This window comes from Anoplolepis gracilipes, chromosome 6 (genome assembly GCF_047496725.1).
Source record: "Anoplolepis gracilipes chromosome 6, ASM4749672v1, whole genome shotgun sequence".
In the NCBI taxonomy this organism is placed as follows: domain Eukaryota; kingdom Metazoa; phylum Arthropoda; class Insecta; order Hymenoptera; family Formicidae; genus Anoplolepis; species Anoplolepis gracilipes.
In genome coordinates this window covers 15,346,842-15,365,005 of record NC_132975.1, presented here as the reverse complement: position 1 = coordinate 15,365,005, position 18,164 = coordinate 15,346,842, and the positions used below count along the sequence as shown (strand labels likewise).

At 36.5% G+C, this 18,164-nt stretch overlaps 2 protein-coding genes across 4 annotated transcripts; one reads left to right on the top strand and one right to left on the bottom strand.

The window, feature by feature from the left end:
• Positions 1–497: 497 nt before the first annotated feature.
• On the top strand, positions 498–17,601 carry LOC140667008 (uncharacterized). Of its 2 annotated transcripts, none has more exons than XM_072894625.1 (6): positions 498–884; positions 7,354–8,019; positions 8,896–8,957; positions 9,164–10,174; positions 10,292–10,621; positions 10,705–17,601. In XM_072894625.1, exons 2-6 carry the CDS (start codon positions 7,626–7,628, stop codon positions 13,279–13,281), a joined length of 4,374 nt encoding a protein of 1,457 aa, XP_072750726.1. In that variant the 5' UTR covers positions 498–884; positions 7,354–7,625; the 3' UTR covers positions 13,282–17,601. The 2 variants fall into 2 exon arrangements, with proteins under 2 accessions (XP_072750726.1, XP_072750725.1); XM_072894624.1 differs by having other exon boundaries at positions 499–884; positions 8,887–8,957.
• Positions 1,571–6,662, bottom strand: Set (NAP domain-containing protein SET). Of its 2 annotated transcripts, none has more exons than XM_072894637.1 (5): positions 6,287–6,662; positions 5,622–5,811; positions 4,758–4,963; positions 4,365–4,626; positions 1,571–4,272 (listed from the first exon to the last, which is right to left on the bottom strand). In XM_072894637.1, exons 1-5 carry the CDS (start codon positions 6,539–6,541, stop codon positions 4,253–4,255), a joined length of 933 nt encoding a protein of 310 aa, XP_072750738.1. In that variant the 5' UTR covers positions 6,542–6,662; the 3' UTR covers positions 1,571–4,252. The 2 variants fall into 2 exon arrangements, with proteins under 2 accessions (XP_072750738.1, XP_072750739.1); XM_072894638.1 differs by having other exon boundaries at positions 4,758–4,954; positions 6,287–6,661.
• Positions 17,602–18,164: the final 563 nt, after the last annotated feature.

Here is an 18,164-nt window from a genome sequence, read left to right as displayed (position 1 = left end):
CTTGCATTGAAGCATTTGGTTGCCGGCACTTTGGTTTTGTCATCCGCACCTTTGTACATCTCCCTCACAGGTCGGAGCCTCTCCTTCTACCCTTCGTCTTCATCCTCCCTCCTTCATCTTCAACGCCGTTGCGTAGTATAAGACGAGAGATTCCCATCTTTCTCTCAATCTCTTTCTCTCTTTTTCTTTCCGTCTCTCTATCTCGTTATATATACAAACACATATATATATATATATATATATATATATATATATATATATATACATTTACAGAGAGCATACGGATTACACACTACACACGCGGATTCTATGTGTGTGTGATTAATAACGTGATTCGTAGAGAAACGTAGCAAAAAGACAAGCTCGATAATGATAATCATTGAAAACCATATTCAAAGGAATTTTCAAAATTCTCAAGTACATATATCGTACTACGATGATTAGAGAGAATACAAAAAAAAAAAACTCGAAAGACTGACAGTTTTATTAAAAGCAGATATATTTTAAATATAATTTGTTAAAAGTACACAATATACACACAGTACGTGGCAATCAATGTCAAAAATACTTTTACCGCAGTTTGATCTTTCACCGCTGTTTTGTTTATCGCGAATAAGTACAAAGTTTTAAATGTTCGTACAAGGTTTTTTTTTCCATACAACAGACTCGCAAATACGAGACAGCCCCACTACCTCTTCTGGATCGACATCATCGTCCTCGTAGTTTCTTCGCAGCTCTTCTGCTCTTCTCCATTGGCCGCGGCACAAAGGACCTTTTTTTGCCAAAGAGCTTTCTCAACAGTGGCCCCCTTGTCGTGCGAATTTTCGTAGTCATCCATCAGGCGCAAGTTGCCTCCAAGGGAAATTTACAGTCCACTGTTACTTGTAAGTAATATTATTATATTTATACGCTACTTTAATCCCGAAGAACTGTATAAATTTTTGTCCTTAACTTTTGGAATAATTTTATTGTTAAATTTTAACATATATATATATATATATATATATATATATATATATATACACTATCGCGAAAGAGATGATTATTATAGAGAAAAAAAGTACTGTAATACATCACGACTCTACTCTAGGTATTAATAATTTTCTTACAAAAGTATCTTGATTTATGAGCTTGTAGTAATTGCTGTTTTATATAGTAATCGCCTCAATTTATACATTTAAAGATCCTTATTGAGGGCGCAGAGTGTCACTCACTATCGAGGCAGCGTTATTGATGCTGACCGTGACACGCGCAACACCCCGGCTTACAGTGTCGCGCATTGTAAAAAAATCCCGCGTTTCACCGCCAGAAGCACACGCGTCCTCGAAGTTTGCCGTCAGCGTCTTATTACGCAGCCGCGTCTTCGAACCTGAAGTGGCGCTTTTTTGCCGTAATAACGAGGATGAGTAGCATGTGCTTGGTCTGCTCTGCTTGTAATAGAATGCCAGGCAAACGAAAGAGGACGGCGTGTGATCATGCGTGTTGACATAAAAAGCGGACAATTTGACAATTCAGAGGAGGGAAAAAAAGGCGGATGGTTAACGCGCCTCGTAGGGATTTCGGAGCAAAGTTTATTTGGTCGGTCGCTTCCTGTTCCGCGTTTCCGAGCGTCGACAGTTTTGTGATCCTAGCTCCCACGCTATCAGAATATCGAAAAAAAAAAAAAAAATAAAACCAAATGGATTACAAAGATTTTTATAGGTCTTTAAAGAAAATTTTAAGATATTATAATCGTCAAAAAAAAATTTCAATATAATTAAATATCGTTCGCAGCGTGAAATATATATTTCGCACGCACTCTTCTATATCTACATCACTAATGGACGATATTAAAACTCGTTTGTATTTCAAACTGGCAACTTTATTCGGTTGATTTGTTGCACGATTATGTAACACACACTAGCACGTCCGTCTGACATGAAAGAGGTTTACACTCGTGCCCTCGCGTCTCATCTTCACTTATACATTTATCCTTCGTGCTGGACAAAAGAGTTTTATATATTCAAACAGTGTTCCCGGATAATATTTCCGTGCGTGAAAGAAAATATGCGGTAAAAAGAAATGTATTATATAACTCGCCGATCCCTAGGAGGAACTATTCTTTTTTTTTTTTCCTCACACAAGACACAATCAATCAAATTAACAGGTATCATTAAATATAATATATAAACACACAAGGGTCTAATGGTAAAATACGAATCTTATATTGGTCTTATTATTTCTATATAATTTTGACAATATTTCCGTTTTTTTTTTTTTCACACATGTGTTAGCGGGTAACACGTATTAATCTAATAAATACTGACAGAATCGTATTCGAAGAATGAGAAATAACGGATATACTTAATTAAAAAATATCGCTGTTGTACTTCGCTCTAAAATTAGACAATTATAGCTTATCTTATCAATTTGAGACTACCAACGCTTTCTATTCGAGACGTAGTAATTACTTATTTCTCCCTAGGCTTCGAAGAATGCAAGGTGATGAATGAGATTCGCGAGTTTAATTGATATATGTAGGTGTGATAGTAGCCCACAAACTTGCATCGATTACGCTTTCTTTCCTATTATAACGCCGACTATAGGAGATGTACAGAACATCGCCGCAATTTTATACGCTTTGACCTTATATCTCTGTCATACATACGATAATCTCATAGAGTGAAATCACCATTAAAAGTACATAATGTATCAAATGTGAGAAATGTCCACGAAATACACTTATTTTACGTGACGATGAGTAAATCGTGACACGAAGTGTGGAAGAACGTGAACGAGGTGAACTAGGATTCAGAGTCTTTTTGATCGTGACAAATACGCTATTGTGTCTATCATTTATCAATAACTAAATCGTCTATTAATAAAACTAAACAAATATAATATTTTTAAATTATACATAAATATATATTATATTCAATATGTGATAAAATTTTTGAGATAATTATTTAATTCGATAAAAAAATCTATGCTCGGAATGGGATTTTATGTAAAATATATATTCTCTCGTTAATGCACAAGTAGTAAAATAAATGATTTTACATACATTGCAATCTTTTGTCAAGAGTTTTACTTGACAAAATTAAACTTAATGTTGCAACATTTATTGCTAAAATGAATATGATCATCAATTTATAAAAAATGTTGCAAAAGTGCAAATGGATTTAATTTAACATTAAATTAATAATAACTAACGAAATAGTTCTATATTTCACATAGGCTGAATAATAAAAGTTTGATAACACATAAATATACAAGTTCTATGTATTCTCGTTTATTGGACACAACATTGTAACGTAATATTATTAAGATATACTACGTAATAGCATAGTGTAAATTTTTAATGACCAACTTATAAACTCTCTATGGTACAGATTTCACTGTACACATTACTAGAATATAAAATCATGTAGAAATGCCAGATAAAATAAAAATGCAATAAAATCTGTAATAGTATGTAAGGGTGATATAAACAGATTGTAAATTAATAATAATCGTGAATTATTCATAAAATATGATAACATTGTCATTTCTAGAAAATTGCAACAATATTATAAATGTTGTAAAATATAAATTGATTGGATCATAGTAAAAAAAATAAAATTTTTCTTCTATTATTTGTTTTATTTAAAAATAAGACGATGAGTAGTGTAAAAGTTTGTATACTTTATGTGCAATAGATACAGTTGTCACTCTCAAAAATTCTACTTATAACACCTCGCTCTGGAAGTCATATCTAAAGAATAATTTTCATGAGAAAGCAATTAAATGGAACTCCCCACCTAGTGTCTCGTTCTACTTTATCCTAACTTATCGGTGAATCCACAATATTAAGAATCAGGCGGATATATTCCTGTCGTACATTTTTTTAAGAGAACGACGACTAGGCCATATGAATATAACTGAGGAATAATTTCTTACATTCTGATTAAATTTAGTGCAAGAGTGGAACCTATCTAATTTAATCCAGACCCTTTCCTTTCAAACCACTTTCAATATATTTTAACAAATGTTGTATTTTTATACATAGGTTCTCAATCGAAAGGGTCTAGATTCTCTAAATATTCTCTGCCTTCTTATTTTCACATATATATATATATATATATATTAAAAAAATGTGTCCTGAGATTTATTCATATGGCATATTTTCAGTCCGGTAGACTTTCTCTGGTCTTGATTGATTCAGTGCACACAATTTCATTCATTTTTTTTTCTTTTTACTGTGACATATGATGTTAAACATGTGATTCTGACTCTATTCAGGTTCTTCCCCCTCTGTAACACAATTAAATCAACCTCTATGTAATGTTAAACGCTATTATATAGTAATGTACTATTTGTGATAATATGCAAAGTTACTTTTTTACCTTCGCGATCCACTTCATCATCTACCAATAAATCATCCTCTTCATTTACACCATCCTCTTCGTCATTCACAGCCTCCTCTTCATCATCATCCTCGTCGACGTCATCTTCGACTACTACTATACTATCATCTCCTTCCTCTCCTTCTCCTCCTTCGTCACCATCATCCGCGCCATCCTCCTCTTCCTCTTCTTCTTCACTTTCACATTCTTCGCCATCACCTTCGATACCATTCTCGACATCTATATCTGGGGCCAAGTAATACTGAAACCCATGAAATTACGACAAATATAATTATTGGAAATAATTTCTCATATTATTTACATATAAAAACATAAAAAAAATAAATATATACATAGATATATATGTGTATATAAAAGTAAAAAAATGTTTACCTGTAAGGGATTAGGCCACATATCATCTTTAATTAGTTCAGCTATCTCATCTGAACTTGGGTCTCCATGATCCGTGAACCAGTCGAAAAATGATCTGTGTTTGAGTGGCCTTTTGCGTCCTTTCAATGGTGCTTTGGTTTTTGCTCTCTTTGTTAAATCAGCACCCTCTTTCCAACGAATGAGTGTACTTTGAGATGCTGGATCTCCTGCAAAATAGCAGGAGATTCATCGCAACTATGATACTCGATTAAATTGCAAGTTACATCATACCTTTCCCAAGTCACTGTATACTAGAGCTGCCATACGTCCCGGTTTAAAGAACAAGTTCCGGTCATCCCGGTCGAACCACTAAATGTCCTGATCAACCCGCTAAACTATTAAATTATATTTCATTTTAACATTATGACATGTACTGATTTATTTCTGAATAATTATTATTAAAAATATCAATGTTACGCCACAAAAATAAAATAATTGAAAAAAATAGACATTGCTCTATAATATAGAATAATAAAATATATATAGAGTATATATATTTTTTGAAAAAAGTAAATATTGTAATGTAAAAATAAATTTTTTGGTTTTTTTAATTTGTTTTCGTTTACTTATCGACGAGAAGAGTATATTTATGTTCATATTATAAGAAAAAAGTAAAGAATATATTTTTGTTTATATTGAGAAAAAAAAAAAGAATAAATTTTTGTTTTTATTTTGACACGATAGTCTATTGACTCCCCCCCCTCCCCCCGCCCCGTCTTCATCTTTGTCCGGTCGCCACATGGCTCGATATGGCAGCTCTACTGTGTACTTAAAACTTCTATACAATTGAATTGATTACAAAAAGTTAACAAGAAATGCGCTCACCGGAAGATCCTAGGTGAAATTCCTTAGTTAAAACACTATTTTCAAAATATGGATTCTCATCGAAGTAAAAATTAATTCTATAGCCAGATTTGATATCTTCAAACTCTTCGACTTCTAATTTGTTTAAGAATCTCAGTGCATCTTCTTCGTCCTCTTCCAATATTTCTGCTATTTCTTTGTTGTTTACAAACTAAACTTTTTATAAGGAAGAATATATTATTCAATCAATTTATATATATAACATACATAATAATTATTAATAAAATGCTGCCTTATTATTCTTAATACACTTAATCCATTCATTTCAATTTAGAAATATCGACGATATACTTATATGCAGACCTGTACGCTTGGCGTTATTAATTTATACGATATCAAAAAATTGTACCGCGATATATCGTGTTATCGCGACAAAAAAAAAAAAAAAAAAAAAAAAAAGGATGTCGTTGTAAATTGTTGGGAGGTCGGTAGCATTAATCTGACAAGTGATGTAAACGCATAATGTGATTATAAAACCCATAATCGTTACGGTTATACACGCTTATGCACGTATACAAGTAGGCAAGATGGCGGCGGTTGCCGGCGGACGCCGGCATCGCCGAGGGAAACGTCAAGTGGATTTCTCGGTCTCGTCGATTAACGGACACGTTGTCTGAAAAGGATACAGCGGTCACCCAAAAGTTGGGTATCCTCTTGATGATGTCGTTCCGCTTCTGGAAGTAGGGCTTGCGCAGCTTGTTGTACTTCTTCTCGACTTCGAGGATCTCGTCGCTGGCCTTCTCGTTCAGGCCATCGATTTGATTCTGACAGCCGTCGATCTCCTCGAGGGTCTTCTGTATCTCGATGTCGTAGTCGCGTGCATCACCCTCGCCCGAGCCAGGATCCTCCAACTCTTTGGCCTTCTTATTCGGCGACGACATGGTTGTTGGACGCGCGCTCTTGTCACCACTACACACGCCGCACTCTGTTTATTTCCCGAATACGATACGTTTGCTCCCGTCACGCCGATGCCGAGTGCGCGGCGCGCAAGTGAAGTGAGAAGTGACTGACGGCCGCGAATCGCGTGTCGTTACCTAGATGGCAAACTCGCCGTATTCTCCGAAATCGCTCCGTAAAGCCTGTATCGCAAATCGACAGGAAATTGATCGACTAGATTTTTCGAATCAACGATTCGTCTCGTTTCTTTAACATCTGAATATTTATGTATGTACGTGAAATTAAAGTACGTCCTGCGAGAGAAATTTATAAAACGAAAGACATTCCAGGTATGAATAATATGGTTGCGAGTTTTATTTTACTTTGAGTTAAAGCATAATTTATTTATTCACAATCTTATATTTATTTATTTCGTATCTTTGATTACACAGTTCAACAAATAATAACTTGGGGGAAATTTCGAGTCTGGTTGTGAGAACACGTCGCAAATAATGGGTGACAAAATATGTTGCAATAACCCATTTTTATATAATATATTTTAATCCCAATATTCAAATCCCTTCTTAAAATTGTGACGCGATGAAATAATCTTCAGGCAAGAAAATATATTTAGAAAGTGTAAAAATGTAAGAATTACAGGAAATGCGGTTACTCTTTTACCGCGTATTATTTTTGTCGAATTGTGTTATTGAAAGCCGCAAATATTTTACAAAGTGCACTTGTAAAAATGAATTTTGCAAAATATGTAGGAGGAAAATTTCGAACGCCACAAGTTGGCCGTCCGATTTTCTTTCAGGACTTGTGTTGCCGCTGTTGGCGAGCTTCGTCTCGAGCCCGTCGTAGCGATCGAAAAGTTTGACGGAAAAGTACGTTCTGGGAAATCGAAGATTCCGGTGGATAAAAATGTCTCGCGTACAAGATAGAACCGTCGCATCTACTGGCGTGACCCCCACCACCCCCGCTTGGCGACATGGGCACGGACGAATGACGATCGTCGCCGGTAAGCGCGACCGCCAATCGGCGACGGCGTAGTATCGTCGCGTCCGGGATGTTGCTCACGGAACCAAGATGGCATCTGAGAACGGTGCGGGTATCGTGTCAAACGTAGGATGCGATGTAAATAATACGGGCGACGGAGCGGCAAACTTAGTCGGCAGCGAAGCAGCGGACGGGACGACGTCTACAACGACGTGGCGACGCACCGTCGTGGAGAGGACTGCCGGTCGCACCAGCGATCCCGCGCCTAATTCGCCCGGGACGCCCACGGGTTTCCCTGCAGCGTCACCGTTTCACGCGAACACGGAAGGGCACGCGTTACAGAGGGACTCGGGGCCCGCGAGCTCGTCCGGTGATGTGGGTGAACGGGTCACGAGCGATAACGAAACGTCCAGCCAAGGGCGAAGCATGTCTCATCCGGGGACCGACCTGGACCGCGCCGTTCGTCTTCCGGAAGAAACAGACGGTAATTAGCATTCCGTGTCATTTGTTGTTGTTCGTGTCGTTGCTTGCGCCAAATCCTTGGAGATTATTTCTTAAATAAACAGTAATAGTATCTCTGTATGTCCTTTGTACATACTCTCGAATGCGTTTATATGAGTCAACTTACAGTTTACGACAAACATGCCTGCACATGTCAATCCAGGATATGTCTATTACAGACATAATCCATTGAATAATCCTCAAAATAGATTTAATATTTTTAATTAAATTAAAATTTAGTTAAATTTGGAAACCTAGATGTAATTCTTATATTAAAAAATTATCTCTGAATAATGTATGTGTATATATATATATATATATATATATATATGTATATTTTTAAATTTTATTGTTTTATTTTATTATTATATTTTTAATTTCATTTAAATATTTAAAGGATCTAAATACGATGAGATATTTTTTCATCTATAGATGAATCAGTAGTAATATATTGAGAGAGTGAATTCCATTTGTGTTCTACATAGAGTTATTACAGAGTAAACTAATTATAGCTTCACTTTCGTAATATTAACCGTTTGTCATAACGTATACTATACATTTGTTTTTCTTTGTATTCTTGTTAAAATATAATACTATTCAAAAATATTGCTAATTTATGCAATTATATCAAAAGGAACAAAACTAAATTTTATTTTATTCCTGAAAAAATATATTTGTTTCTATAAAAAATAAAAAAAATATATTTTTTTTTTCCTTTTATGTGAATTCTCTCTTTCTCTTTCTATCTCTCTTTTTCTCTTACCCAATAAATATAAGACTACAGTAATATATAATTGATAAATTTTACTTGCATATTTTTATTAAATATAATGATATATATTTGACGCAGGGAATCCAGATCATTGCAACAATGATGTAGTAGTAAAAGCTGCTAGAGAACCAATTCAACACATTATACATGTAGGTACTAATAAGTAGATATTAGTAGATATACAATTTGTATATAAAATATATTTCATGTTCATGAATTAAATTAGAGTGTATTGTTCCGCATTCTGTGTTATAACATTTTCTATACACTGATGAATAAAATAATTCCTATCTTTTGTATTATAGATTACTACAGAATATTGCAATATTTGTCACCTATATTATTTTCTATTTAGGCTGATTCTGCATGTAACAACGACATGATGTTGTCTGGAAACGTGAATGCATTATCTACAAAGGTAAAATTAGAAGGTTGCATGAATTTTTCCAACAACACACCACAACTTGGAGAAAGCCCACAGAGCAACGGTGAAATGATCAGCAGTCCCAGGAGCCCTGACTATCCTCCAAGAGTTTCAGTCAGCCCGCATCCTCATAGTCCTGACACGACGTTCTCTATTAGCATGATGTCGGCGAATTCTACAGTTATTATGGACACAGCGAAATATAATGAAGAGAGTGCTGACAATGTGACTACACATACAGATGAAACGATCGAGTACCCATTTTGCCCATCGCCGTCGGGAAAGGTTGGCGACTCGCAAGTTGACGTCACGAAAACGGAATCGAGTAAACAGCGGGATACCGTTGATGAAAAATACATCACAGATAGAAAATTAAAAGTAGAATCTATTGAGATTAAGAAGGAACCAACAGACTCGCTACAAGAAGTTGAAAAAGTTAAATCTGAATGGCCAGAAGATGATTTCTCCATTACTGTAACGGCAGATAAAGTGACTGCTGCATCAACAGCATCTCAAGAGAAGTCCATGGATGCCACTGTTAATTCATCTTCCAGTACTCATTCAAAAACTTATTCATCCTCGAGAGAGAAACGTTCGAAAGAAAATAGGCGACACTGTTCACGGTGTCAAAAACGTAAAGGGATAAAAAGAGCGAGTATTGGTGTACAGTGCAAACGAGATCGTCATGTATTATATGGCAAACCTTCGCTTTCCTTCTCCAAGTCTACTAATGAAAATTTGAGGTTAAATCTACAAACGAAAAACTACAAGATGCTTAATAATATGATGAAAAGCGAATTGTTGGAAGGCCTAAAATACAAAAAGTTTATTCACATAGAAACTTATCCCAATGGCGGTGCGACAGTGGTCCATATGTATCAGGATGAAATTGAAAATTTATCGCGCGAACAAATGGAAGAATTAGCACACGAGTACTTCAAGGTATAAATGCGATATTGTAGTTAAATAAGAAAGAACTTTATATATGGCTGCAACATATTTACAATTTTGCATTACGATGAATGATTATAATGAAATCTTTCTACATTTCTCTTTTAGGTAGTTTTCGGGGAAGACGAAAATGGAAATGCTCATCATGTTATGGGCATAGTACACAATGCAGCTGCATATCTACCCGATCTTTTGGATTACATGGCGAATAATTATTCTACATTAACTGTAAAGAACGGAGTATTGGGTAGAAATAGCGATATAGAAACCACCACAATGGCTCAATACAAGGAACAAGTTTGTAAAGCTTATAGCAATGGTACCATTAGATATGGACCATTACACCAAATAAGTCTCGTTGGCACCGTTCACGAGGAAGTCGGCGGATATTTTCCGGATCTATTGCAGAAATTGGAAGAGAATCCGTTCTTAAAAATGGTAAGTCACAATACGCAAACATATTTGTAAATGCACATAAATATATTTGCTACATCTAGTTGTTAATTTAATCTGTATTCTAGACGATACCTTGGGGACCTTTGTCCGTCGTAAAGATGGATACACCGCAAGAATCGAACGATGGTCCTATTCTCTGGATTCGACCAGGTGAACAATTGGTACCAACGGCCGATATAAACAAGAGTCCGTATAAACGACGCAGGACGGGTATCAACGAATTGAGAAATCTACAGTATCTTCCACGACTGAGCGAGGCACGGGAATACATGTTTGAGGATCGTACGAAAGCGCACGCCGATCACGTAGGTCATGGTTTGGATAGAATGACTACGGCGGCAGTCGGTGTGTTGAAGGCTGTCCACGGCGGCCATCCATCCGAATACAATAGGATCACGAAGGACGTCGTGGCTTTTTACGCCGGCGATTTTACCGAACTCGTGGAAAAGCTGCAGTTAGACTTACACGAGCCACCGATATCACAGTGTGTGCAATGGGTGGAGGATGCGAAACTAAATCAGCTACGCAGGCAGGGTATCCGTTACGCCAAAATAAATCTCTATGATAATGATATATATTTTCTACCGCGCAACATCATCCATCAATTCAGAACAGTCTCGGCCGTCTCGAGCATCGCTTGGCACATCAGATTGAAGCAGTATTACCCAGAGTCGCAGCATAGTACGAGCACTAGACATAGTCGTGCGATAAACGAGTCCGCTCATCGTATCAAGGAGAAAAAGCCTCTGGAAGCTGGTATAGGTGACGAACAGAAGGAGAACACGAATCGTCAACGTTTGGAGCAGAAACTGTCGCTCGATCCTCTCGAGAAGGCAAAGGAGAGAGCGGCCGAATATCAGGGTAATCTGAAGAAATCCGATCAACACGGGAAACACCGCAAGAGTCGACATCACTCCAAACACTCGTCGCTTAAACAAAAGAATAAGGAAGATGGTAACGACAATACGTCCGCGGATCCGTTTGGCAACACCAAGTCGTCCAAGACTGAAACCAACGAGCAGAAACAGAATAATGACAAGAGGGACGATAAGAGATCGGAGAAAAAGCATAAGGATCGTCGTCGTAGCAGCGACAAATCTAGTGGTCATCACACGCATAGCAGTAACGGCAGTTCTGATAATTGTCACTCTTGTAAGAAGAAGAAATATGACAGCAGCGGTCATAAGCTGGATCATCGTTGTAGTCACCATGAAAGATCCAGCAGTAAGAGCATATCAAGTAAAGAAACTATTTCTAGCGTAACGGGAACGAGAACAGTTTCGAAATTCGATAGCTCATCTTCGAAGGATGCTAAGAGACGACTGAGCGGGTTGTCTCCGTTGGAGGACACCTCCGAAACCAGAGAGTGTTTAACTATTTTCGAGGAGGAGATACTGAAACAGCAGCAGACGCTTGCCAAAACGTACGCTACCGAAGTGGTGGACAAGGCGCTGGAGATAGCTATCTATAAATCAAAGACCGATGTTGAAGAGGTTTGCCAGTCGCTGCGTGCCGAAGTTTCGGAGGCATCGAAGGAGGTGTTGGAAAAGATTCATAAAGAGTGTTATCAAATCGTCGAGCAGTTTAAGTATGATTCCACGAAATTAGAGAGATACTGCCGTCTGTTAGAAATGGAGACTGTAATGGCGTTTACGTCAAAGATGGAATGTGCAACGGAGAACGCTGTTAAGGCGCTGATCGAGATGGCGGAGGACGAGGCGAAAGAAAGAGCGAAAAATGAGAAAATTGCTGACTTTGCGGCTGCTAGTGACAATACCTGCGACGAAAATTCAACGATGTTAACCAAGTCAACAACGACGACACCGACGACGACGGCGACGGCGACAACACCAACCACACCAACAACACCAACGACAACAACAACTAGTATTTCCTCGTATTCTTCTATTATGACTTTTACGTCTCCGTCTACTGAGAATGAAAGACACAGTAATGGCAAGAATGGCAGTAGCGACGAAAATTCATCCAAATCGTCCGAGTCTCAGGCACATTCGAAATCAAAGTGCAAGTGTAGAGACGAAAAGGATTATAGAGAGCGAAGACATAAGAAGAAAAGAGATCACGAGAGGCGAGAGCGAAAGCATGATCGACATCACCATCGGAGTCCGCAAACGAAATCCGACTCTAAAACATCTGACGATGTTGGCAAAGACGATGTTGCGACTGTTTCAGAGTTATCGCACAATTATCCAATTGCTGGAAAATCTGAACGATCAAGCTCAAAGGATGACGAGAAAAAATCACAGGAGAAGAGGAGGAAATGTCATTGTGGCCATCACTGCAGTCATAGACACGGGGAGAAGAAGTCGTCTGGAAGCGGTAAAGACAGCGGCAAAGACAGAGTCGAGTCATTCCCACTCGTGACGTTGCATCATTCCCACTCTTCGAGCTCAAAACACAAGAGGAAATCTAGCTCGTCCATCGAACACAAGGAACCGAAGAAATTGTGTGTAGTAGAAAAGTATTCGACCGCGCAAATCGCCGAATCGAGCACGGTGGTGAACGTGACGACAGTGACAGCGAGCGCGATCACGACGACGACGACGACAACGGCCACGACGACAACGACGACGACGACGACAGACTTGTCACCGGAAAACACCGTTGTGTCAAACACGTGAAAAGGTTACTACAATTATTGTCGACAATTATAGTACAATATATACAATCCGCTCGTTAGGAGCGCGAATCTTGCGCACAGCGGGACGAAATCGACGTTTCGATTCGACTGCCAGTGCGAAGCCTAAACGAATTCTCATCCGGTGCGGCTAAAAGTGTGAGCTTTGCAATTGGAGCGAGAGAGGCGAGAGAGAGAGAGAGAGAGAGAGAGAGAAAGAGAAAGAGACGAGAAACGGAGAAGAAACTATGCATCAGGTATATGACGGGAAATGTACTTTTACCAAAGTAGAGATCGCCGTGTTTCAATCCAAAGACGAGAAATAGAACTTTTACTGATTGAGAGAATTTGCTACTTTCCTCCTTTTTCCCGCGACTACATACGCATGTGTACACTGGTGCATTTAAACATACACATATATACAGCCATACACACCGCCTTAGTCTCGAGCCGAGAAATTTACGAGAAAGTAGTTATTCGTCAGAAAGTACACACACATATACATTCACATATATATATATACACACACACGTCACACATACTCTCCGATACAGGATTGCAAAAATTATTTTGTTACGAGAGAACTCTGGACGTTCCACACACATACCACCCGCTCTGATTGTGAGAGAATTAAAAAAAATAAAAGATATTTATAAAAAATATATGAGACGACCAAACGAGAGAGGTGTACAAAAGGGGGATTTGTATAAAATCGCGATCGCGAACATTAATCTCGATTAATGTGAGAGTATGGAGGTGTACTTGTACATAAATGAAAATATTATTTTCTTCTTAGAAAATAGTATCTCATCCCACGAGACTCGCTTAACTTATTTATGTGCGTTCTTCTATGCGTAAATTATTTATGATTTTTCATTGGCCATCCTGCGATAACGTGAAACTCGGTCCATACTATAAAAGATTATCGCAATTTCTCAGTCGACGCGGCCGTTTTGCAATTCTTAATAGCGCAATTATAGATTTGTGCTATAATCGAATATTTATATCTTAGATACGTAGGATGTTATAAGAAATGGAAATACGACATTTTGTGTGTATGTGTGGATGTATGTATGTATGTTTATGTTTGTGTGTGTGTGTGTGTGTGACGATAAATGTGACAATTAAGGTACTGATCGTAGGATAAGGAAGACACTTCTACACATGGTTTTATGTTTGATATACGAAACCGTCGCGATGAATCAAAGTGACTTGCCGATATCCTTTATATTATCTCTCGAGAGTTTATCTTAACAAATAATAGTTACGTATTACATTAAGGATACCTTAACTCTCTCTCGCTAGAGTTGCTGGGCGTTACTAGGTATCGCCGATCTCCCTATAATTCTTTCCACGAGGGGCATAAAATTTATATATATATATATATATATATATATATATCTTTTAATCGCGGAAAATCGTTCTTCCCTTTTTTTTTCTTCGCTGAATCGTTAAAACCGTATATACGTTAACAGATGTACAAACTCTTCGTCTTCGGAGACAGAAAATTATTTCGAAACAGTGAAACATTGCGGCAGACTGACTCGTTAATAATATTTTCTCAGCTCGAGTGTGACGGAAACAGATTCTGGACGATGATCTATAACTCTCTATAGAGTTTCGATTTGAAAGAAACGCCGACGTCAAACGACGTTAATTTTCCCTATAAAGCAAGTATATCATTTTAATAAAAAGAGCAACACACAAAACCGAAACAGTCTGACGGATCTTGACAGGACACGTTGTACATATTACATGTGCCTCACGTTTGCGACAGCGAACTTTCTTTTTAATTATATATCTTCCCGTACATATTTCGTTACGATGTATATATAGTAATGAGACTATATTCGCCGTATGCTTTATTTTGTAAGTTGATCGTTAGCGACATACGTTATTCTCGATTTTCATATATCGAGACACTAATAAAAATGTCGATGTTACGCTTTCGTTATACAAAACCCGCTTTTAGATAATCGTGGCTGTCCTTGCTCTTTATTCTTATTTACATTTATTATATATTTCACGTTCTATTCATTTAATTTACACACCAGCACGTTACTTTAGGATAATTTCCACTATAGATTTCTGTTACAATGCGACTTTTCAATAAATAAGTTTGCGCAGTGTAAACCTGGAGCAAATTCTTTTACTGGCTTTTCTCGCGACAACAAAGTAAAATAAAATAAAATAAAAAAAAAAAAAAAAAAAACATTTATACCGGGTAATAATGTACGACGAAAGTGTACACAAATGACAGATACATACATTTAGTATTCCGCATGGAGAATATACTCACGATTTACTGTATAGAATCGTTTTTGAGCACATGACAAGCGTGTACAATTGCTGTAAATTCTAGTTTCATAGAATCGTAGGTGCCTAAAGTCTCAGCAATGATTCAATAAGATGATCGTCAAAAGTGAATCTATTCACCCGCATAGAGACTTCTTTTTAGACACTTTTCTATCCTAGAGACCTTTTCGAAAGTTTTTTTTTTTTTTTTTCACACGGTAAAGCATTGTCTTCTGAAACGATCCATTTCTACGAATTTAAAATTGATAAGAGAGACACAGGGAGGAAGAGAGTCGCGCGTGAATAAGAAAAGAATGCCAAGATGTGAAATTTGATATAGAACGAGCGGATAATTATTTAAGAAAAACACCAAACGGTGCGTCCTCGCGAAAAAAAGGACCAAAATTACAAAGCAAAAACCTCCCTCCCCCCTCTGTGAGAGGAGGCTTGGATCGATTGTAACACTTTAAAGGCTTGAATCAAAATATTAAAATCCTCTCGTTACAATTGAATTCCAAACCTCCCGTGAGCAATGCGCTCGTAAAGTAAAGATAATGAAAAGCAAATAATCACACATAGGTGCTGAATACTGAACGATATTTGATATTTTAAGGTGCCTTCGCTCTGTTCGTTGCAGTAAAGCTGTACCAGTGTGTACAACTATAAAGCTATTGATTTACTCGATCCTGTAAGGATAAATCTTGGTTTTCACGTGTGTGTGTACAAGTAGACAAGTGTAAATCTTCATCGATAATGATGAACACGAATATACTAATGACGGATATGCTGTTTTCGCTTCCAAATGTTTTATCGGCAACTTTTCTAAAAGAAAGAGAAATGGAGAAGCATTGTGAGTAAAAGTTTTTTTTTTTTTTTTGTTTTTTTTTGTTTTGCGAAAGAGACTTGTAGACTGCATAACAGATATCTGTATAAACAATTGTAAGATATTGAAAATTAATTTAGATGGTCGAGAATTTGCGCGAAATATTGATCGTAAAAGTTTGATTTTTTTTCAAAATCTTGATCACAATGCGATTATCGAATCGAGAGAATCATACCGATTAAGGACACGAAACGACAATTTATCGAATAATATTTGTATAATTAAATGGTTAATAGATATTTATCACATATAATTTAAGTTAAAATTATTTTTATGTTAATCAAATATATTTTGAAAAGCAAGAAATATTTATCAATCAGTTTTGTTTCTGTTATCTAAAATATAAAGTAGATCAATGTTTACAAATTATATTTTATTGAGAATCGAAATATATAATATTTGCGTATTGATTTGTTCTTTCTAGCTGTATTTATTTTATATAATTTTTTTTCTATTTTTTCCATGTTCAAATTATGAATATATTTAGTTTTATTTGAACTCTAATAGAAATGCATTGCTAAGATTTTCGATAAATTGACGAGTATGCGTATCGATTAAAGGTCTTTGATATCGTATCGTATGTGATAAATGCATTTATTCCCGAACAAAAAAGCAACATAATGCAAAGCAAATTCAACTACTGATTTACCAATTTTTCTCACGTCACAAAATGTCTGTCTGATATTTGATAAGTACGAAAAGAGCGAGCAGCAAAAAAATATAAGAAGCATCCTGGATCGTATTGTTTCACTGTCAATTGCGGAATTGTCTCAATTTATCGTTTTATCAAAAAGAAAAGATATTTTATGTTGATAAAAATTCAAAGAATATTGATTAAATCAACTATTATATTCTTTTTCGCTTTCCGATTAGACTTTTATACAAAACACATTGTATAATTATACATTAACAATATCTTATATAGGGTATGCGATATCGTACGAAAAATAAATATCACAAACTGGTCTAAAGTCGATCCAAGCTGCCTATCTAAAATTAATCTTACTTTTTTTCTTTTGATTAAAAAAAAAGATAAAATGTATTAGTTTTTATTTTTTGAGTATAAACCGGCATTATTCGTCATGCAAATGTATTTCATAATATTTAGAAATAACGACAGGTTTAAATAAAAAAAGAGGGAAGGATATTTTGATCGACTTTATCCCGTTTTACGGTAATCTTTCTCTCTCTTCCTTTTCTTTCACACTCTTTTCAATTTATCTCGCAGATTGTGATTTTCGCAATTTGCACTAGCTTTTGGAAAAAAATCTCTGTTTTGAATAAAATCGCATCGTTAAATACATTAAGCGACCGATGCCTCAGAATCATCGTAACACGTTATGATATATGTATATATATACAAAGATATATTATATTTAAAAAAAAAAAAAAAAAAAAAAAAAAAAAAAAAGATTCTCTTCTCTCAACGCAACGATGACACTGAGGAACTGGAACGTGATGACACTGCACCGAAATTTGCTCGGGCGGAATTGAACTCGCTCTGTAAATTTTGTAAATATACGTCTAGACTTTTAGTAGTTTACGCAATGTGACAGAACGCAATGACGGGCCAGGATGCGAACGAAAATACATCCGAATAGAATGCAAGGAGCGAGATATCTAACAGAATATTACGAATAATGAAATAATAATAACAAAGTGCGGCTGATTGAGGAGATGTATTTGGAAGACAAAATCGTTGCACACCG